Source organism: Cheilinus undulatus, linkage group 3 (genome assembly GCF_018320785.1).
Source record: "Cheilinus undulatus linkage group 3, ASM1832078v1, whole genome shotgun sequence".
Classification (NCBI taxonomy): Eukaryota; Metazoa; Chordata; class Actinopteri; order Labriformes; family Labridae; genus Cheilinus; species Cheilinus undulatus.
Window position 1 is genome coordinate 54,071,121 of NC_054867.1, and position 23,389 is coordinate 54,094,509.

Sequence of the window (23,389 nt, forward strand, 5' to 3'; positions counted from 1 at the left end):
TGAATAACAGTGCTGTTACACCCTCACCCTCACCCACTAATAACAGTAGTTACACCTGAACACTCACCCATGAATAACAGTGCTGTTACACCTGAACCCTCACCCACTAATAACAGTAGTTACACCTGAACACTCACCCATGAATAACAGTACTGTTACACCTGAACCCTCACCCACTAATAACAGTAGTTACACCTGAACACTCACCCATGAATAACAGTACTGTTACACCTGAACCCTCACCCACTAATAACAGTAGTTGCACCTGAACACTCACCCATGAATAACAGTACTGTTACACCTGAACCCTCACCCACTAATAACAGTAGTTACACCTGAACACTCACCCATGAATAACAGTGCTGTTACACCTGAACCCTCACCCACTAATAACAGTAGTTACACCTGAACACTCACCCATGAATAACAGTGCTGTTACACCTGAACCCTCACCCATGAATAACAGTGCTGTTACACCTGAACCCTCACCCACTAATAACAGTAGTTACACCTGAACACTCACCCATGAATAACAGTGCTGTTACACCTGAACCCTCACCCATGAATAACAGTACTGCTACACCTGAACCCTCACCCATGAATAACAGTGCTGTTACACCTGAACCCTCACCCATGAATAACAGTGCTGTTACACCTGAACCCTCACCCACTAATAACAGTAGTTACACCTGAACACTCACCCATGAATAACAGTACTGTTACACCTGAACCCTCACCCACTAATAACAGTAGTTACACCTGAACACTCACCCATGAATAACAGTGCTGTTACACCTGAACCCTCACCCACTAATAACAGTACTGTTACACCTGAACACTCACCCATGAATAACAGTACTGTTACACCTGAACCCTCACCCACTAATAACAGTAGTTACACCTGAACACTCACCCATGAATAACAGTACTGTTACACCTGAACCCTCACCCACTAATAACAGTAGTTGCACCTGAACACTCACCCATGAATAACAGTACTGTTACACCTGAACCCTCACCCACTAATAACAGTAGTTACACCTGAACACTCACCCATGAATAACAGTGCTGTTACACCTGAACCCTCACCCACTAATAACAGTAGTTACACCTGAACACTCACCCATGAATAACAGTGCTGTTACACCTGAACCCTCACCCATGAATAACAGTGCTGTTACACCTGAACCCTCACCCACTAATAACAGTAGTTACACCTGAACACTCACCCATGAATAACAGTGCTGTTACACCTGAACCCTCACCCGTTAATAACAGCTCTGTAACACCTGTTACACCTTTACTGATGATTTTTCCACCAATGGTTCTAATTTTTCTTAAGGTCTATATGATCATCATTGATTATTATGTAACGGGTTGTGTATTGATCAGGGGTCATAGTGATATTCAGAGGAATTTATTAATGATTTTCCACTATTAGTTCTAAATATTATTTAAGTCTCTATATGGTCATCATTGATTATTATGTAATGGGTTGATTATTGGTCATGGGTCATAGTGATATTCAGAGGGATTTCTCGGTGAAGGATGAGTTTAGATCTTCGTCTCTCAGACACAGACGCACAGACAGAAACTGAAGCCTTCAGCACAGAACAATGGTCTAAAGACAAAAGCATTCCTTCCTGTCCATTACATCATTTTGTGTCTAACAAACTCCATTACAGCTCATCTGAGGGACCTGAGCCGTCACATTAACACAATGGAGGCATTATGGGAGGACAACTAGGGATTCAAGTGTCGCTTTACTGCAGGGAACAATGGACGGACCGGTTTAAACGCTGGACCGGTTTAAACAATAGACCGGTTTAAACGCTGACTGACAACTTTACCGACAACAGTTAGAGGACTAAAAACACATCATCAGTGTTGATTATTTAATTTTTAGTAATTTTGATTTAATCACCAGCATGGATTTCTGCTAATCATTAGTATTGATTATGTAATCATTGATAGAGGAAGTCTGACTGTTGTTCATAGTTAATTTGAACTGTACGAACGTCTGTTTTGTTCCCGAAGCAGTCAGAGACAAAAGTAAACTATCATCTATTTCCAGACTGGGGATGGGGGTGTTTAACTAGTTAAACTGGTTTTTCTGGTAGAGAGTCTGGTGTTTAGTGTTTGGTTTTAATTTCAGCACTCTGATGACTAATCTATTTACAGCAGGATGGTTTTATTAAAGGGTTGGGGTTAGGACGAATAAAAATATATGTTGGTCTAAAATCAAAACAATAAAAACACTGACTGTCATCCCTGTGTTGTTGTTTGATTATTATTGATTTTGTTGATTGATTGGTTGGTTGGTTGGTTTATTGATTGGATGATTGATATTCTAACTGTATAGTGTCGCAGTTGTTCCTGCTGTCACCTAACACTACAAGTTCCTGGATTGTGTCTTTCTGAAGATAAGGGTCTGGCATGGATTAAATCTAAACCTGTGTTAAAAACCTAGGGAAGGTTTGACCCTAAACCTAACACTGTGGTTTCATTAAACCTAGCCCTAACCTTGTTTTTCAGTGAAATGATTGGGTTAAACCTAGCCCTAACTCTGTGTTTAAAGGAATGATTGGGTTAAACCTAGCCCTAACTCTGTGTTTTATTGGCATGGTTTGGGTTAAACCTAGCCCTAACTCTGTGTTTAAAGGAATGATTGGGTTAAACCTAGCCCTAACTCTGTGTTTTATTGGCATGGTTTGGGTTAAACCTAGCCCTAACTCTGTGTTTTATTGGCATGGTTTGGGTTAAACCTAGCCCTAACTCTGTGTTTAAAGGAATGATTGGGTTAAACCTAGCCCTAACTCTGTGTTTTATTGGCATGGTTTGGGTTAAACCTAGCCCTAACTCTGTGTTTTATTGGCATGGTTTGGGTTAAACCTAGCCCTAACTCTGTGTTTTATTGGCATGGTTTGGGTTAAACCTAGCCCTAACTCTGTGTTTTATTGGCATGGTTTGGGTTAAACCTGACCATGTGTTTTTTTATTTGCAGAGTCAGAGTGAAGGACTCTAGACGTTCTCTGATGTTCTCAGGGTTAGATCCGTTTTTTTCCAACAGTCAAAGACAAGCTTCACTGGGCTATAAAAGAATTAACTAAAAATATATATTTTTTAAACAATCTAGTTGGATTTCTAGTTACAGTTATATTTCTAAGGAAGGCCAGTAATGAGCATATTAACCTGTTTTTCACCAATAACCAAGATAAACGATGATGCATAGAAACAACATTTGCTCTGAGCCCACAGTAAAGTATAGTCCGTGCTGCCGTGTTTATACTAACTGTAGTTCTTCAGGTTTATCCACTGTAACACTGGACCACACTGCTGGACAATAATCCAGATGTGACGGTATAAAAGCTTTGATTACTAGTCCTCTTGATTCTGGTGTTAAGAACTTTGCACATCTCTTAATAACTGAAACACTGTAACCCATTTCCACTGCTATCTTATCCAAGTGACTTTTCCATGACAGTTTACAGTCTAAGATAACACCTCAGAGCTTTGCCTCCTGTGCTCGGTTGATAGCTGTGTCATTTATACGCAGACTCAGTTCAGTTTGAGTGGAGAGAGTGTGAGTTGAACCCACAACCATACTCTTTGTTTTAGCGATATTCAAAACTAATTTATTTTGCTCAATCCACTTAAGCACTGATTTTAAATTAGGATTTGATTCTTCCTTTAACTCTCTCTGTGCTAATGCAGACTTATATACGGTACAATCATCAGCAAACATGGCCGTCTGCCATTTTTAGAACTAAAGGCAGATCATAAGTGAAAAATGTGTACATTAATGCAGTGGCTCTCAACCTTGGGGTCGGGACCTATTGGGGTCATGACACACTGAGAAGGGGTCTCCAGATGCCCTTAAAAAAAAAAAAAAAAAAAAAACAGAATATTTTAAAAATTACATTGTTGCCACTTTACACTAATTTTATCTTTTTTTTTTACCCCGTTTCATTTTTTTTTTTTTTTTTTTTTTTAACATTTTAAACACATTTTTGTCATTCAAAGCCTATTTTTGTCACCTTTGAACTCTTTCCACCACTTTTCTTCTGCCTGTTTTTGCCAGTTCTAAACCATTTACCTCTGTTGACCCAGTACTGCCACTACTAAACCTTTTTTATGTCCAATGTTTTCCCATTTTAACCACATTTCACCATTTGATATGCCCAATTTTGGTAGTTTAACCAGTTTCTGTGAATATCTGTCTACTTTTTCTTTCTCAGTTAACCCTTTATTGCCATTTCATATCAATTTTCCATCAGTGTTATTTTGGCAGCTATTCTTTTTTACTTTAGTTTTAGTCTTTAAATTAAATGTATTTTAGTTTTAGTCACATTTTATTCATTTCTATCCTTTTTAGTTTTAGTCTGGGTCAGTGGTTCTCAGATGGTGTGGCAAGGTACACTAGTGTCCCTTGAGACAAGTCAGAATCCCAGAGACTGGACCCTCCCCAGTTGTGATTTAGTGATGAGTGTGTGTTGGATCAATAGCATTGGTGCTAACATCCTGGCTAACTGTTACCTCATTTGGCAAGCTATGATTGAACTGAAATTGGTGTTGAAATTATCATTATTCATGCTACTTTTAACCAAGTTAACCAATGTTTCTAATGTTTCTGCCACTAATTTTGTCAACTTAAATCATTTTTGCTGTTTTTTTTTTTTCAATTTTGCAACTTTTTAAAAATCAATCAATCAATCAACTTTTATTTGTAGAGCCCTTTACAACACATAAAGTGACCAATGTGCTTTTTCAACAAAATCAAAACAGTAGGAATACTAAAACAATATAAAACAATATAAAACCAATAAAAACTACAATAAAACAAATACAAGTAATGTGTCATGACTGAATGTTAAAAGCCAGTTTGAAAAAATAGGTTTTAAGTCTGGATTTAAAAAGGCCAAGTCGGTTAGGCCCGGTCTCCCCAGTGTTTATATCTGGCTCTGGGCACTTCCAGCAAGAGCTGGTCGGCTGACCTTAAGGCCCTGTTTGGGTTGTGAACGGACAAAAGTTCACACAGTTATGAAGGAGCAAGGCCATTAAGAGCTTTAAAAACAAAAATTAAAATTTTAAAATCAATCCCAAAAGAAACTGGAAGCCAGTGGAGAGAGTAAAGGACAGGGGCGATGTGCCGACGTCTGGAGGTGTTTGTTAAAAAACGTGCTGCAGCGTTCTGCACCAGCTGGAGGCGACTGAGAGAGGACTGGGAGACACCAACATAAAGTGCATTTCAGTAATCAATTCTAAAAATTCTAAAAATACTTTTGAACCATTTTTTTGCTAGTTTTTTTGGAACTTTTTGCCACTTTAACCCATTCTTGCTACCTGTTTGATGGTCTTTGCCTACTTTTGCTATTATTTGGACATTTTTTGCTAATTTTTTCACCACTTTTTACACGTTTTAGAAACTTTAACCCTTTTCTGCCACTTGTCTGCCACTTGTAACCTATTTTGTCACCTTTTTGACACTTTAAACCCATTTTTTGCCACCTTCTTTCTAATTTTCACTCACTCTGCCTTTGTTTGGCCACTTTTTTTTGACTAAAATGTGAGGACTTTTTTATTTTTTTTGCCACTTCTAACCCATTTTTGCTACTTTGAATATCCATTTCACCACCTTTTTCAACATTTTTTGGCCATTATTACTCCATTTTGACATTTTTAACCTTTTTTTTTTAACAAAAGGGATTAACATTTTTAAGAATGATATCGAACGCTGCTGTGAAGTCTAGCCAGACTGTGCCGACAATTTTCCTCTCTTCAATGACTCTCAGCCAATCGTCTGAGTGTCCCTCTCTGTACGCATGTTGAATATCAGTGATTAAATTACAACAGTAGTTTCTAACTTGTTCATACAGCCATTATTTTACTCAGTATAGGTAACAAACTAACTGGACAACTCTTTGGTCCAGAGAAAGGTAATTTACCATTTTTAGGAATTGGAATAATTTGAGCAATTCTCCACTCTTGTGGACACAAACCTTCATGGAAATCTGATGTGTTTTAGTGTCTGAAGTGTTAAACAGAGACGTTCACAGTCATCTAAAGTCATGTTCTTTGCAATCAGATTCTGTGGATAAGCAACATTTTAAAGGTAAGTGTATCGATTCCTCTGTATTTCCACCTACATGTCTCTTACTGATTCATCATTAAAATTAAAGCTTGACTTGGTCAACTTTAATTTTCTCTCAGGATCCAGGAATCCTGATAGAAAAAAAAAATCCATAAATGAGTTGATAAATAACATCTTTGGGGAAACACAAAAAAATGATCTGATTATGTTTTTGAGCCTTAACGAATTAGGGAGTAGGAATTTATTAAAACATATTTACAAGTTTGCTTGTTTAAGGATTAAAATATTCAGATTCATGAAGAGTACTCTGATATTTTTAGACTAATGTAATTAGGAAAATCTCAAGGATAAAAAAATTCAATAAGATAAAATAAAAAACATTAAATGATAGATGCAATAAAATCTTGTCAATAAAATAAAATCTACTTAAATATCACTAAATGACTTATAAAATTGAAAAATTCAGTATAAGAAAATCTAATAAAATAAAACTAAATGACTGATATAATAAAACTCAATATAACATTCTAATGATTAAGAAACAAACTATATATTTAATTTAATTTCACCTGAAACTGTTTTGTTATTTTCACAAGCCGAGACGAGGTTTTCTGAAGGTTTTATTTTCTCAGAATAAATTTAAGTTTTCTCAAAGGTTAAAAGTCATCTTGATGATTACGTGGCTGCACAGCGCCCCTCAGTGGTGGCTGTATTTATCATCTTTATGTTCACAGGGAGGGTCAAATAGACAGACAGCGCCCCTCAGTGGCGGTTGGTTGTAATGACATCACATACATACTGTATGTAACAGCATGAGGGCTGCACTGTTTTCACTGTAAAGCCTCAGATGTTCTACATGATTGGTGTTTTCTTTAACCCTTAGAGCTCACTGCTATGTTTCCACCATCATGTCTCCTCTGGACTTTTTGTATTAAAAACATTGTAAAACATCAACCCTGTGGTGCACAGCCAAGCTCTATACATCTTTTTCTTCAGGACAACCTGGGCTTTAAGAATATATCTACTACAGTAATGTCACTTGAATTTTTAAAAAGTTGTAGGACTCTAAAGACAAGAAAAAAAATCAGAATTTGAAACTCACTGTTGGAAACACAGTAAACATTAGTGACTAAGCTTTTTCTTTGCACAGACTTGTTCTCCATCTCTTTGGGACACAACAGTGAAAAATAAATATTCTGAGACTAACAGTTTTTAAAATATCTACATATATACATAGAAGTCCATGCGCTTTTTTGCAGTTAAATTCATTTTTGCCATTCCTTTGAGCAGTAGAGAAGCAACACCGTGCAACTGGAGGACAGCCCCTCCCACAATGCATTGCATGTAAACATTGCCCTGCACAAATATGGCACTACCCACCGAAGAAAGTCAAAGCAAATGATCGAAAATGGATTAAAAATGAACAAAAGATGCGTATTATCTGATCTAACACTGTGGATTAATCCTTATAGACCCTGAAAAGCCAAAGTCTGGGCTTGTTAGAACGATGTCCTTAAGAGCTACAGAGACATGACGGTATCATACGAACGAAAAAATGTCAGCTTTCAGGGGAAAAAAGAGTGTCTGTGACTTATGGTTCAAAAGTAATAAACGTTTTTCTAAACTGTGTCACTTCTTGTTTTATATCACAATGCTGTCCTCAGAAACACAGGGAAGTCAGCCGAGTTTCAGGCTCACTGGAAAATGTTCTGTAAGAGCTACAAATGCATGAAGAACATATGTAGAAAGGTGAAACACAGAGCTTTCACTGGAAAAAACAAGTTAGTGTTTACAACTCACGGTTCAAATGTCACCAAGCAATTTACAAAGGGGTGTGCCTGAGCTCAGGGTTAAATGTAGAGATTCAATGACTGAATGTGGACATTAAAGATCTTAAAGTGTCTGAGTAAAATATCAGACCCCTGGTTTTAAACAGACTGTATGTGATGACAGTAAGATTATTGTTTCAATAAAAATGTAAAACCTTATTAATATACATGTATATATATATATATATATATTTTTATATATATATATATATATATATATATACAGTGCTTAACAAATGTATTAGATATGTCATATTTGTCTCAGAAACCATCCAGCATCATGAAGTGCTTTAATGCGGACTCTTTCATCTTCAGTCAGCTCTCCACGTTTTACCATTTTGAACAGGAATGAGGGATTTCAAACTGAATTCACCTTTTTATACCCAAATTTGAGCCGGCTCACTGGGCTTCTCTGAGAAGTCAGAAACGAATCAAGCATAACATTCAACCACTAAAACTCATTTTTCTGTTCAGGAATGACAGTAAATAACTATAATTTGACATACTAATCAAGAAATATTAATGAGCTTTACTATTTTTTCAGTTTTTTGTAAATCAGTAAATTTGAAAATCATGGATAACAAAAATAATTCTATTTTAGCATAAAAATATCATTTGGGTCAAAGAGCTTCTACATATTGGTGTATTAACCATTGCAGAAACATAAAACATCAGACCTCTGGTTTTAAACAGTCTCGATTTGATGACAGATAATTGTTTTAATAAAAATGTAAAACCTTATTAAAATCCTTCTATATTTTAAAATCAAACCTCTTGTATTAAGCAGTCCTGCTTTGATGATAATAAAGATTATTGTTATGTGATCACATTTTAAGAAGTTTACGTTTTTTTAATGATTACTAAAAACCTTCTGTCATTGGTTAGGATGAATATGTACACTTTCATATTCTGCTATCAATCTAAGGATAATCCACGCTGGTCTGTTACTGATGTCACAGAGATAAGGTTTTTAAATTTAAACAGCGAATCCCAACAAAAAATGATGAATCAAACTAGAAACATAAAGTTTTCATTTTTTTAAATTAATTTTCCAACAGTGAGCAGATCTGAGGGTGGAAAACAGACAGTAAAAAAGACTTATCATTTTATATCAACAGATTTAAACGTCAGCATAAATATAGACAGATAAATATATACTGAACAGGTCATTATTCATTCTATTATGGCATTTAAAATAATAATAACATGAATTATATTAACTTTCTTTATTTTAATTCACTTTTTAAATGAGAAGAAACACAAACTGCTACCATCAACAAATGACTGGGTGAAAAAATGAAATAAAATGAAGTAAAATAGAATAAAATAAAATAAAAAACTAAAATTGATTAAAATGAAATAAAATTAAACAAAATGAAAATAAAAAACGTGAAGCTCTGTGTTGTGAGGACAAAACTGATTTACAGAATTCAGAAATAAAACCAGTGAAAATTTAAATAAAGTCCTTTAAGCGATCATCACTAAGCTCTTTTCTCTGGTTTTAATTTCAATAATACTCATTTGAATATCCTAATAATTTTTTAATAAATAACTAAGAGTCCTCTTCGAAGACGCAATGTGACGACTGACGGTCCAATCCTGAAAGAGAGAGAGAGAGAGAGAGAGAGAGAGAGAGAGGTTAGTGAGTCTCCCATGGTGAGCCAACATTAATATCAGCGAGTCTCTTTATGTCACTGATTTTCAAAACTGTTTTTACCTCCATGTTTGAATCTGTTGATAAATCTCCTCTACAACTCTGTCAGAGTAATCAGAGTTTTGTAGGTTTGTAGGAATAGTGTTTGGTTGTAAAAACTCCCTGGGCACACCTCGGTCTTCCTCAAGGCACACCAGTCTGGGATCTACTAGTTTAGTCGGACATGAGTGTCCCAGATATGAACCTAATCCTGGTTCAGATGAGGTCAAGGGTCATGGGGTTCCTTTGTGACACTGGATCTCTAAGTGAAGAGACTATCTCTCCACCCCAGTATATAACCTCTGCAGGGTAACTCTAAGACACCTGAGGGGACCAGGCTGACTCCGATCTAGTATACCAATGTGGATTACCCCCATGCCAACCAGGCCAAGGCCCAGCAGGAACCAAGTCCACACCTGAGAAGCTGAAGACCTACAGAAGTCAATCTGCAAGGCACAAAATAAACCCAGAAACAGGGTCGTAGGCCATTATCAAGGTTGTTAACGGGGGTCAACCTGCAGCTACTCACCAGAGGACGGTTTATGGTAAAACTCTTGTCAACCTTTTCAATGTCAGCTGTTCTTTAAATAATAAAACTCTACATCCTCAAACTAAAAGTTAGCTTGATTTATATATTTAGTAGATTCCTGTATTTCTCACCATTTTCACTGTAAAATGTCAGCCAGCCTCTCTTGATAATACTCGTAGTTTTCTTTACAGTCCTCCCACAGGTTCAGAGGTTGGTCTTCGTTCTCCACAAACGTGTCCCACATGTAGGAGAAGTCCAACGGTTTCATCACCCTCAGCTTACAGCCGGCAGCGTTCAGCATCTTCAGTCCGTCCTGTATTTCCAATTCCTCCCACTCAAACAGACGAGCAGAAAAGATGGTGAGTTTGATGTTTTTCTTCCCCTTCAAGAATTCAGCGATCTTTGCTGCACAGGCGGAGCAGGGACTGGATGACACATACCTGCAGGAACAGAAAGAAATGGTTGTGTTGGTCACCTGAATGGAAAAATACTCATGTAGAGCTAGAGATGTCAGTTCAACAGAGGATAAAGTAGACCTGTATTTACACCTACAGTAGTCCTACAGTAGACCTGTATTTACACCTACAGTAGTCCTACAGTAGACCTGTATTTACACCTACAGTAGTGCTACAGTAGACCTGTATTTACACCTACAGTAGTCCTACAGTAGACCTATACTTACACCTACAGTAGACCTGTATTTACACCTACAGTAGTCCTACAGTAGACCTGTATTTACACCTACAGTAGTCCTACAGTAGACCTGTATTTACACCTACAGTAGTACTAGAGTAGATCTGTAGTTACACCAAAAGTAATACTACAGTAGACCTGTATTTACACCTACAGTAGTACTACAGTAGACCTGTATTTACACCTACAGTAGTCCTACAGTAGACCTGTATTTACACCTACAGTAGTCCTAGAGTAGACCTGTATTTACACCTACAGTAGTCCTACAGTAGACCTGTATTTACACCTACAGTAGTCCTAGAGTAGACCTGTATTTACACCTACAGTAGTCCTACAGTAGACCTGTATTTATGCCTACAGTAGAGCTATATGTGAACCTATAGTAGACCTGTATTTACACCTACAGTAGTCCTACAGTAAACCAGTATTTACACCTAAAGTAATACTACAGTAGACCTGTATTTACACCTACAGTAGTACTCCAGTAGACCTGTATTTACACCTAAGGTAGTCCTTCAGTAGACCTGTATCTAAATCTACAGAAGAGCTATGTGTGGACCAACAATGGACCTATATTTACACCTACAGTAGAGCTACATGTGGACCTAAACTAGACCTGTATTTACACCTACAGTAGACCTATATGTGGACCTAAAGTAGACCTGTATTTATACCTACAGTAGTCCTATGGTAGTCCTACAGTAGACCTGTATTTACACCTACAGTAGTGCTGCAGTAGAGACAACTGTGTTTAGACCTACAGTTGACCTAGAATTGACCTACAGTAAGACTGTATTTAGAACTACAATAGACCTACAGTAGGACTGTATTTAGACCTACAATTGACCTACAGTAAGACTGTATTTAGAACTAAAATAGACCTGCAGTAGGACTGTATTTAGACCTACAATAGACCTACAGTAGGACTGTATCTAGACGTACAATAGACCTACAGTAGGACTGTATCTAGACCTACAATAGACCTGCAGTAGGACTGTATTTAGACCTACAATAGACCTACAGTAGGACTGTATCTAGACCTACAATAGACCTGCAGTAGGACTGTATCTAGACCTACAATAGACCTGCAGTAGGACTGTATTTAGACTTACAATAGACCTACAGTAAGACTGTATTTAGACACACAGTAGGCTTACATCTAGTGTAGAACAGCTCAGTACCATGTGATGGTGTATTTTAGGGCAGGGTCGTAGTCTGGCAGGCACTGGGTGAAGAAGGCCTCCTCCACATGGGCCCCGGTGTGTTCATCCTCCAGGTATCCTCTCAGCAGGCTATTGACTATGTTCCCTCGGTCCACCAGGTAACACAGGAAAGTCTTATTACGACCTGACGAGTACTCCACATTCTTATACTGGAACTTAAAAACAAATGGGTCGATCCGGTCTCTGTGGAGAAGACAGGATATTAGTTATCGTTATAATTTGGGCTATTATTATGAAAAAGTAATGGTAATAAAAAAGATAAATACACATGGAACCAGAGAACACAGCAAGAACATACAAACACAAGGAACCAGAGAAAACACGAGGACATACAAACGCTAGGAACCAAAGAGAACAGGAGGAACAACAAACAAAAAGAAACCAGAGAACATAGGAGGAACATACAAACACAAGGAAACCAGACAACACAGGAGGAACATACAAACACAAGGAACCGGTGAACACAGGAGGAACATACAAACACAAGGAAACAGAGAACACAGGAGGAACATACAAACACAAGGAACCAGAGAACACAGGAGGAACATACAAACACAAGGAACCAGAGAACACAGGAGGAACATACAAACACAAGGAACCAGAGAACACAGGAGGAACATACAAACACAAGGAAACCAGAGAACACAGGAGGAACATACAAACACAAGGAACCGGAGAACACAGGAGGAACATACAAACACAAGGAACCAGAGAACACAGGAGGAACATACAAACACAAGGAACCAGAGAACACAGGAGGAACATACAAACACAAGGAAACCAGAGAACACAGGAGGAACATACAAACACAAGGAACCGGAGAACACAGGAGGAACATACAAACACAAGGAAACAGAGAACACGGGAGGAACATACAAACACAAGGAAACCAGAGAACACAGGAGGAACATACAAACACAAGGAACCAGAGAACACAGGAGGAACATACAAACACAAGGAACCAGAGAACACAGGAGGAACATACAAACACAAGGAACCAGAGAACACGGGAGGAACATACAAACACAAGGAAACCAGAGAACACAGGAGGAACATACAAACACAAGGAACCAGAGAACACAGGAGGAACATACAAACACAAGGAACCAGAGAACACAGGAGGAACATACAAACACAAGGAAACAGAGAACATGGGAGGAACATACAAACACAAGGAAACCAGAGAACACAGGAGGAACATACAAACACAAGGAAACAGAGAACATGGGAGGAACATACAAACACAAGGAAACCAGAGAACACAGGAGGAACATACAAACACAAGGAACCAGAGAACACAGGAGGAACATACAAACACAAGGAACCAGAGAACACAGGAGGAACATACAAACACAAGGAAACAGAGAACATGGGAGGAACATACAAACACAAGGAAACCAGAGAACACAGGAGGAACATACAAACACAAGGAACCAGAGAACACAGGAGGAACATACAAACACAAGGAACCAGAGAACACAGGAGGAACATACAAACACAAGGAACCAGAGAACACAGGAGGAACATACAAACACAAGGAAACAGAGAACATGGGAGATACATACAAACACAAGGAAACCAGAGAACACAGGAGGAACATACAAACACAAGGAACCAGAGAACACAGGAGGAACATACAAACACAAGGAAACCAGAGAACACAGGAGGAACATACAAACACAAGGAACCGGAGAACACAGGAGGAACATACAAACACAAGGAAACAGAGAACATGGGAGGAACATACAAACACAAGGAAACCAGAGAACACAGGAGGAACATACAAACACAAGGAACCAGAGAACACAGGAGGAACATACAAACACAAGGAACCAGAGAACACAGGAGGAACATACAAACACAAGGAACCAGAGAACACAGCAGGAACATACAAACACAAGGAACCAGAGAACACAGGAGGAACATACAAACACAAGGAACCAGAGAACACAGGAGGAACATACAAACACAAGGAACCAGAGAACACAGGAGGAACATACAAACACAAGGAACCAGAGAACACAGCAGGAACATACAAACACAAGGAACCAGAGAACACAGGAGGAACATACAAACACAAGGAACCAGAGAACACAGCAGGAACATACAAACACAAGGAACCAGAGAACACAGCAGGAACATACAAACACAAGGAAACCAGAGAACACAGGAGGAACATACAAACACAAGGAACCAGAGAACACAGGAGGAACATACAAACACAAGGAACCAGAGAACACAGGAGGAACATACAAACACAAGGAACCAGAGAACACAGGAGGAACATACAAACACAAGGAACCGGAGAACACAGGAGGAACATACAAACACAAGGAACCAGAGATCACAGGATGAACATACAAACACAAGGAAACCAGAGAACACAGGAGGAACATACAAACACAAGGAACCAGAGAACACAGGAGGAACATACAAACACAAGGAACCAGAGAACACAGCAGGAACATACAAACACAAGGAACCAGAGAACACAGCAGGAACATACAAACACAAGGAACCAGAGAACACAGCAGGAACATACAAACACAAGGAACCAGAGAACACAGCAGGAACATACAAACACAAGGAACCAGAGAACACAGGAGGAACATACAAACACAAGGAACCAGAGAACACAGCAGGAACATACAAACACAAGGAAACCAGAGAACACAGGAGGAACATACAAACACAAGGAACCAGAGAACACAGGAGGAACATACAAACACAAGGAAACAGAGAACATGGGAGGAACATACAAACACAAGGAAACCAGAGAACACAGGAGGAACATACAAACACAAGGAACCAGAGAACACAGGAGGAACATACAAACACAAGGAACCAGAGAACACAGGAGGAACATACAAACACAAGGAAACCAGAGAACACAGGAGGAACATACAAACACAAGGAACCAGAGAACACAGGAGGAACATACAAACACAAGGAACCAGAGAACACAGCAGGAACATACAAACACAAGGAACCAGAGAACACAGCAGGAACATACAAACACAAGGAACCAGAGAACACAGCAGGAACATACAAACACAAGGAACCAGAGAACACAGCAGGAACATACAAACACAAGGAACCAGAGAACACAGGAGGAACATACAAACACAAGGAACCAGAGAACACAGCAGGAACATACAAACACAAGGAAACCAGAGAACACAGGAGGAACATACAAACACAAGGAACCAGAGAACACAGGAGGAACATACAAACACAAGGAAACAGAGAACAACGGATGAACATACAAACACAAGGAAACCAGAGAACACAGGAGGAACATACAAACACAAGGAACCAGAGAACACAGGAGGAACATACAAACACAAGGAACCAGAGAACACAGGAGGAACATACAAACACAAGGAACCAGAGAACACAGGAGGAACATACAAACACAAGGAAACCAGAGAACACAGGAGGAACATACAAACACAAGGAACCGGAGAACACAGGAGGAACATACAAACACAAGGAAACAGAGAACATGGGAGGAACATACAAACACAAGGAAACCAGAGAACACAGGAGGAACATACAAACACAAGGAACCAGAGAACACAGGAGGAACATACAAACACAAGGAAACAGAGAACATGGGAGGAACATACAAACACAAGGAAACCAGAGAACACAGGAGGAACATACAAACACAAGGAACCAGAGAACACAGGAGGAACATACAAACACAAGGAACCAGAGAACACAGCAGGAACATACAAACACAAGGAACCAGAGAACACAGCAGGAACATACAAACACAAGGAACCAGAGAACACAGCAGGAACATACAAACACAAGGAACCAGAGAACACAGGAGGAACATACAAACACAAGGAACCAGAGAACACAGGAGGAACATACAAACACAAGGAACCAGAGAACACAGGAGGAACATACAAACACAAGGAACCAGAGAACACAGCAGGAACATACAAACACAAGGAACCAGAGAACACAGCAGGAACATACAAACACAAGGAAACCAGAGAACACAGGAGGAACATACAAACACAAGGAACCAGAGAACACAGGAGGAACATACAAACACAAGGAACCAGAGAACACAGGAGGAACATACAAACACAAGGAACCGGAGAACACAGGAGGAACATACAAACACAAGGAAACAGAGAACATGGGAGGAACATACAAACACAAGGAAACCAGAGAACACAGGAGGAACATACAAACACAAGGAACCAGAGAACACAGGAGGAACATACAAACACAAGGAACCAGAGAACACAGCAGGAACATACAAACACAAGGAACCAGAGAACACAGCAGGAACATACAAACACAAGGAACCAGAGAACACAGCAGGAACATACAAACACAAGGAACCAGAGAACACAGCAGGAACATACAAACACAAGGAACCAGAGAACACAGGAGGAACATACAAACACAAGGAACCAGAGAACACAGCAGGAACATACAAACACAAGGAAACCAGAGAACACAGGAGGAACATACAAACACAAGGAACCAGAGAACACAGGAGGAACATACAAACACAAGGAAACAGAGAACACGGGAGGAACATACAAACACAAGGAAACCAGAGAACACAGGAGGAACATACAAACACAAGGAACCAGAGAACACAGGAGGAACATACAAACACAAGGAACCAGAGAACACAGGAGGAACATACAAACACAAGGAAACCAGAGAACACAGGAGGAACATACAAACACAAGGAACCAGAGAACACAGGAGGAACATACAAACACAAGGAACCAGAGAACACAGCAGGAACATACAAACACAAGGAACCAGAGAACACAGCAGGAACATACAAACACAAGGAACCAGAGAACACAGCAGGAACATACAAACACAAGGAACCAGAGAACACAGCAGGAACATACAAACACAAGGAACCAGAGAACACAGGAGGAACATACAAACACAAGGAACCAGAGAACACAGCAGGAACATACAAACACAAGGAAACCAGAGAACACAGGAGGAACATACAAACACAAGGAACCGGAGAACACAGGAGGAACATACAAACACAAGGAAACAGAGAACATGGGAGGAACATACAAACACAAGGAAACCAGAGAACACAGGAGGAACATACAAACACAAGGAACCAGAGAACACAGGAGGAACATACAAACACAAGGAACCAGAGAACACAGGAGGAACATACAAACACAAGGAACCAGAGAACACAGGAGGAACATACAAACCCAAGGAAACCAGAGAACACAGGAGGAACATACAAACACAAGGAACCGGAGAACACAGGAGGAACATACAAACACAAGGAAACAGAGAACATGGGAGGAACATACAAACACAAGGAAACCAGAGAACACAGGAGGAACATACAAACACAAGGAACCAGAGGATACAGCAGGAACATGCACACACAAGGAACAAGAGAACACGGGAGGAACATACAAACACAAGGAACCAGAGAACACATCAGAAACATACAAACACAAGGAACCAGAGTACACAGGAGGAACATACAAACACAAGGAAACCAGAGAACATGGGAGGAACATACAAACACAAGGAACCAGAGTACACAGGAAGAACATACAAACACAAGGTACAGAAGGACTATGACACAAACAAGATTTCGACCCCTAATTGTTGATTAATAATTGATCTTGACTCATCATATCGGCCTTTAAAGTATTGATCAAATATTGATGTTAACTCACCCAGCAATGATTTCAAATGGAGGCAGTTCCATGGGTTCTACCTGAGGCTCTCCATTCTGTTCAGATTCTTTTGCAGCCTCGTCTCCTTTCTCCTTCTCTCCTCTCTCCTTTTCTCCTTTCTCCTTTTCTCCTTGATTCTTAGTCTCCTTAGTCACTTCGGCTGACTCCTTCTCTTTCCTCTCCTTCCTTCTTCCAGAATGACTTTTATCAGCCATTGTGGCGCCAACGAGATCAGAACAGATTCAAACTGAAATAAGGAGGAGAAAAGAGGAGAGACACCAAGCTGCAGAGAGGAGAGACACAGAGAGACGCAGGGAGACAGCTGAGGCTAAACCTGAGCAGAGAGGGGGAGGACGGGAGGATGGGGGGGACAGCTGAAGTGGTGAGAGAGTTGGGGAGGGGAGATAACTGGTGAAGTGAGGGGTGAGAGAGAGAGATTACACTGTAAAACCTACTGTTAGTGACTTTGAAATTATTTAAGTTTTTTAAACAAAGTTTTCTGGAAAGGATGGAAAACTAATGTCCAAAACACCTGCAAAAAGTCACTCAGGTCCAGCCACTAAAGATGGTTTAAAGAAAATGTAAAAGGCCTTTAATTCACAGGGTGACAAACATAAAAAATACACTGGCATGCCTTCTTCAGGGTGTAGAGATGCACTGAAACAAAGAGAGTTATTATGGCTGCAGCCTCCACAGGGGGAGACAGAATTAACTTGACCTACAGGGTTAGGGTTTTACAGTGTAGAGGAGAGAGAGAGGGGGAGGGAGGGGAGAGAGAGAGGGGGGAGGGAGGGGAGGTAGAAGGGGATTTAATCTGACATAATTCAATCTTCAAACTTTAAAGCTGATCTTTGAATCATTAAAACTAATGTATATATATATCAGTTTTCTGTTAAATCCTCTCTATCAGACTAAACTGCTGTAATATGAATTAAATTATTAATCATTTTTGCTAATTACTTGAACTTACATGATCGAATATTTCTATAATAATTAATTTAATTTTATTTATTTATTAAATTTCATCCAAACTGTCCTTTCTTTAATTGTTTTTTTCCTTCACTTTTGGTCTATAAAAACCAGGCTCTACAGGCTGAATAGTTTTATATTTTTATTTATTTAAATTCAATGTTGAAAAGTTTCTTTCTTTCTTCTGTGTTGTTCAGTCTCAGTCTATAAATAAGACGAACTGCAGCACCTTTAAAGGCCGCCGTAGGTCAACCATGCAGACGCAGTCAGGCAGCTGCAGCTCTATTTACAGACTGGGGGAGGGGGAGGGGGTGAATGTAGGTCAAATACGAATAAAAGTAGTAAAAATAATTCAGTATTAGTGATTTCTAAAATATAAACTGATTTTGCATTTCTAAATAGGGATCGAGAAAAATCAAAAATCATATCCATTGATTTTAAGTGTTAAAGAAAAATAAAAATGATTTAAAGTCATTGAATGAAGAAGACAGACAAACACAAATCGACATATTTACCTCTAAGGTGCAAGGGCTACAGGTGTTAGGGGTACAGGTTTAAGTGTTACAGGTGTAATGGTTACCATGTTAGTGTTACAGCATTAAGGGTTACAGGTGTTCTTGTTACAGGTGAGAGGGTCACAGGTGCTGGGGCTACAGGTACTAGGGTTACAGGTGTAAGTGTTACAGGTGTAATGGTTACCATGTTAGTGTTACAGCATTAAGGGTTATAGGTGCAAGGATTACAGGTGATAAGGTTATGGGTGTTAGCTTTGCATGTGCAAGGGGTTACCATGTTAGCTACAGGTGTTAGGGTCACAGGTGCAAGGGCTACAGGTGTTAGGGTTACAGGTGTAAAGGTCGCAGGTGTAATGGTTACCATTTTAGCTTTACAGCATTAAGGGTTACAGGTGATAGAGTTACAGGTGTTCATGTAATAGGTGCAAGGGCTACAGGTGTTACGGGCTACAGGTGTTAGTGTTACAGCTGTAAGAACTACAGGTGTTAGCATTACAGGTCAAGAACTACAGGTGCAAAAGCTACAGGTGTTAGTGTTACAGCTATAGCTACAGGTGTTTGTGTTACAGGTGTAAGTGTTACAGGTGTAATGGTTACCATGTTAGCATTACAACTGCAGTAAAAGTCAAAAATCCAATACTGAAGGTTTTTTTCAGCAACAAACTTCACAGGCATGTTTTGAGGACCTCTGAGAAGAATATCAACTTGTCTTAAAGGGGTAAAATATGTGACCTTTAACTCTTCCTTTTATCATTATTACTTGTTTGACTGCTGCATATTATATTTCATTCTCCAATGCCTTATAACAGCCTCTAGGCTAACTCGGGTGAATTTACATCTGTTTGAATGTTGATTAATGTACTCTGTCCCTTTTCAAATAATAAAATGAATTAAACAAAAAAGAGCTCCTCACAGGAATGAACTGAGTGGTTGCAGACCAAGAAAAACTCAACTTCTGCAGAAGAGACCCCTTCAAGCCAGACTGAAGTGTGCTAAGGATAACCTGGAGAAGGATTATGAGTACTGGAAGTAGGGCTGCAACAACGAATCGATAAAATCAATAAAAAATCGATGAGTTAAAAAGTTCGCAACTAATTTATGTGTCGATTTGTTGTGTCATGAGATTATGGTGTCACTCGGCGAAAAAATAAGGAGATATATTCATCATCAACTGTGTCTCATGATGGAGATGAGACTCTACCGATCTAAAAATATCTTGCTGTTGTAAAAACTCCGGTGCAGCTTAAGTTTAGTTTCTGTTACTATAAGAGACTGGATAAAAACAATTGCACTGGACTGTCAGGTGTTCATGTAATCCCTGATATTTGCCTCAGTAGCTGGGTCTCCATTACATTACATCAAAATAGTGCAATAAAAAACTAGTAATGGAAACACTTGAATTTCGAAAAAACCCTAAAACATCGCTAAAAAGTTTTGACGCTTTCATGAGGAGGTTTTTCAGGCGTTTCAATATAGAAATATATTGCAAAAGTGTAATGGAAACACGCATTTACAAGTCATGGGACGTGACGTATGGTGTCACATGACCAGTCACTCCGAGACAACATGGCAAAGTACATGTGGACAGAAGGAGAGACAAGACTTTTCTTAACATCATACTTATACCCTTTTACATGGCTTTTGCCACACATACAGACTTTACCTCTGAACTATCATCCGTTGCCTTCATCTTTTCTTCAAAATTATCAAGGCAACCGCCGTAGATTTAACCAAAACCGTACCAACACGCAGCAGGTTTTGAGCGTCAAGCTTCTCTGCAGGGGATTCATGAGAAACTAGATTTTACGAGAATTGCAAGGCCTATGCCCAAAACGCCCTTCAATGGAAATGCATTCAAAGCGCAATTGTACTGAATAGAAATTTAAGAAATATCGCTTTTATTTTGTGAAAAACTGCAATGGAAACCCAGCTACTTTGTGTTCGCTAAAACAGGAGAGAGGAGGAAAAGCTTGAACTGCAGACACATGGCTGTTGGATGTGTGTGTCTGTGTGACAGAGAGAGGTTGTGTGACCGTCCGTGAGTACGGGTCGGTCTGACAACAAGCATCAACAAACTTACGTTAGCTTGTTGAATACGAGAGTGATAAATGTTTATAAGTTATCATGATATCAATAACTTTAAGAGGCTGAGGCTGACCTGTGGCTTCTCTGGGATAAAATAATTGCAAGAGGACGTAATAAAAGCAGAATCCCTCTATTATAGTCTATAATTCTAATCAGGCTGTTGTCATTAGTATGATCTTAAAGTGTTTATGCATGTTTGTAAGGAGGGAGGCAAAGTAATAACATAGAAAATATCATTTTATTTTATAAATAATTTATTATATTTTTTGTGTTTATTCTGTGGAATGTTCAAATTATTTAATTTAACAGAACTCAAAAAATGTTTTGTTTTAGTTTTAGAATAAAGACATTTAAACTCAAACCTTACCCAGACAGCAGACAAGCAAGCCATCGATTTATAGTTGACCAGGAAAATGCATGTTGCCTGGGAAATATGATCAGAAATTAGATGATGTATGGTTGACCGGGAGATCATCACGTGGTGGACTCATCCATTGTGTCTCATTCTGAAGCCAAGCACCCAGGTAAGTACACAATCTTTTATCTATTGTTCAAAATCTGGTATTCTTGCTTGATAATATGCACAGGCCAAGGTTGGTAACACATCCTTGAACCATTCATTCTTTGGACATTCTGTTTCAAATTAAAATTAAAAAACAAGCCAAAAAAATCTGTGGAGTTTTTAGTTTTTTCTGTTTTAAATTCAATGCAGGTGTGTCAGTATGCAAGGCTGCAACCATTACCCAATCAGTTTCTGGTTCTTACTCTCTGATTGGGTAATGGTTGCAGCCTTGCATACTGACACACCTGCATTGGATTTAAAACAGGTGTGTCAGTATGCAAGACTGCAACCATTACACAATCAGAGAGTAAGAACCAGAAACTGACAGGATTCTGCATCAAGTCACATTTTCACTCTAGGTTTCCTGCTGCTGCGAAAGTATAAACTAAGCTTAACGTTGCACTTTGTTTGTATTTTCTATTTAGATGCTCTTATGCTGCAGGGGGGAACCGGAACAGTCACCCAATTCGTGTTTGCCCAGCAGGTGCAGAAGTGGCTGCGGCATGCACCAGACAGGGCAGGGAGGATTGGACGCCAACACCTGGAAATGGGTCACTAAATGCGATTAAATTTTAATAAAAATGTGCTTATATGTACTTTAAAGTTGTCAGTTGTAGTCCTTTCTTGCTTACTCTAAAAGGTTTTCATCACTTTTTCACATCCTGGCTGTAGATAAAGCAGGGTTTTTAGGGCCTGGATATTCAGCTTATTACAGTTGAAATGGAATTGAAACAATGTTGTTTCAATATTAAAAAATGGTGCAACATGATGTAGAATCTTGCTTGCTGTCTGTGTATTTTGACAGCTTTGGAATATCCATGTTAAATTTTTAAATAAGGGACCCCGCCCCCTTGGAAACATCCGATTCATCGATTAATCAAGAAAATAATCATCCGAATTATTGATGATTGAAATCATCATTTGTTGAAACTCTAACTGGAAGCGTGACCTTTGGTCAGATGAAACTAAACTAGAGCTCTTTGACCACAGAGACGTTGGTGATGTTTGGAGAAAGGAGGGAGAGGCGTATCACCCAGAGAACAGCGTCCCCACAGTGAAACATGGTGGTGGGAGGATTATGCTGTGGGGATGCTTCAGTGAGTCTGGAACTGGAAACCTTGTCAAGGTGGAAGGATCCATGAAGAAAGAAGGAACCTGGGTTGTCGCTTTTTCTTCCAACACGACAACGACAAAAAACATTTGTCACTTCTGGTGAAGAACTACCTTCGGAATACCAAAGTGAGTATTATTGAGTGTCCTGCACAAAGCCCTGACTTAAATCCCACTGAAAACCTGTGGGGTGAACTGAAGACCAAGGTCCATGCCAGAAGACCATCAGATCTGGAGGAGCCAGAGAGATTGGTCAAAGAAGAATGTGCTGGGATTCCTCAGGAGACTGTCAGACACTAAAACTAGAATAAACAACTGCAGGATGTTACCCAGCAACAACAGGACACTACTGTTGACTGTTAGCACCGGGGGGGTAGTAATT

The 23,389-nt window shown here is 39.2% G+C and overlaps 1 protein-coding gene across 1 annotated transcript; it reads right to left on the minus strand.

Moving 5' to 3' along the window:
- Positions 1 to 8,528: 8,528 nt before the first annotated feature.
- On the minus strand, positions 8,529 to 18,074 carry apobec2a (apolipoprotein B mRNA editing enzyme, catalytic polypeptide-like 2a). Its single transcript, XM_041783516.1, has 4 exons — positions 17,767 to 18,074; positions 12,017 to 12,241; positions 10,274 to 10,582; positions 8,529 to 9,519 (listed from the first exon to the last, which is right to left on the minus strand). Exons 1-3 carry the CDS (start codon positions 17,979 to 17,981, stop codon positions 10,279 to 10,281), a joined length of 744 nt encoding a protein of 247 aa, XP_041639450.1. The 5' UTR covers positions 17,982 to 18,074; the 3' UTR covers positions 8,529 to 9,519; positions 10,274 to 10,278.
- Between the last annotated feature and the right edge of the window lie 5,315 nt (positions 18,075 to 23,389).

Coding starts and splice junctions, on each gene's coding strand:
- apobec2a (XM_041783516.1), bottom strand. CDS start 17,981: ATGGCTGATAAAAGTCATTCTGGAAGAAGGAAGGAGAGGAAAGAGAAG. Junction 12,242..17,766: donor CCATTTGAAATCATTGCTGG/GTGAGTTAACAT, acceptor TCTTCTCCACAG/AGACCGGATCGACCCATTTG. Junction 10,583..12,016: donor CTAAAATACACCATCACATG/GTACTGAGCTGT, acceptor CTGTTCCTGCAG/GTATGTGTCATCCAGTCCCT.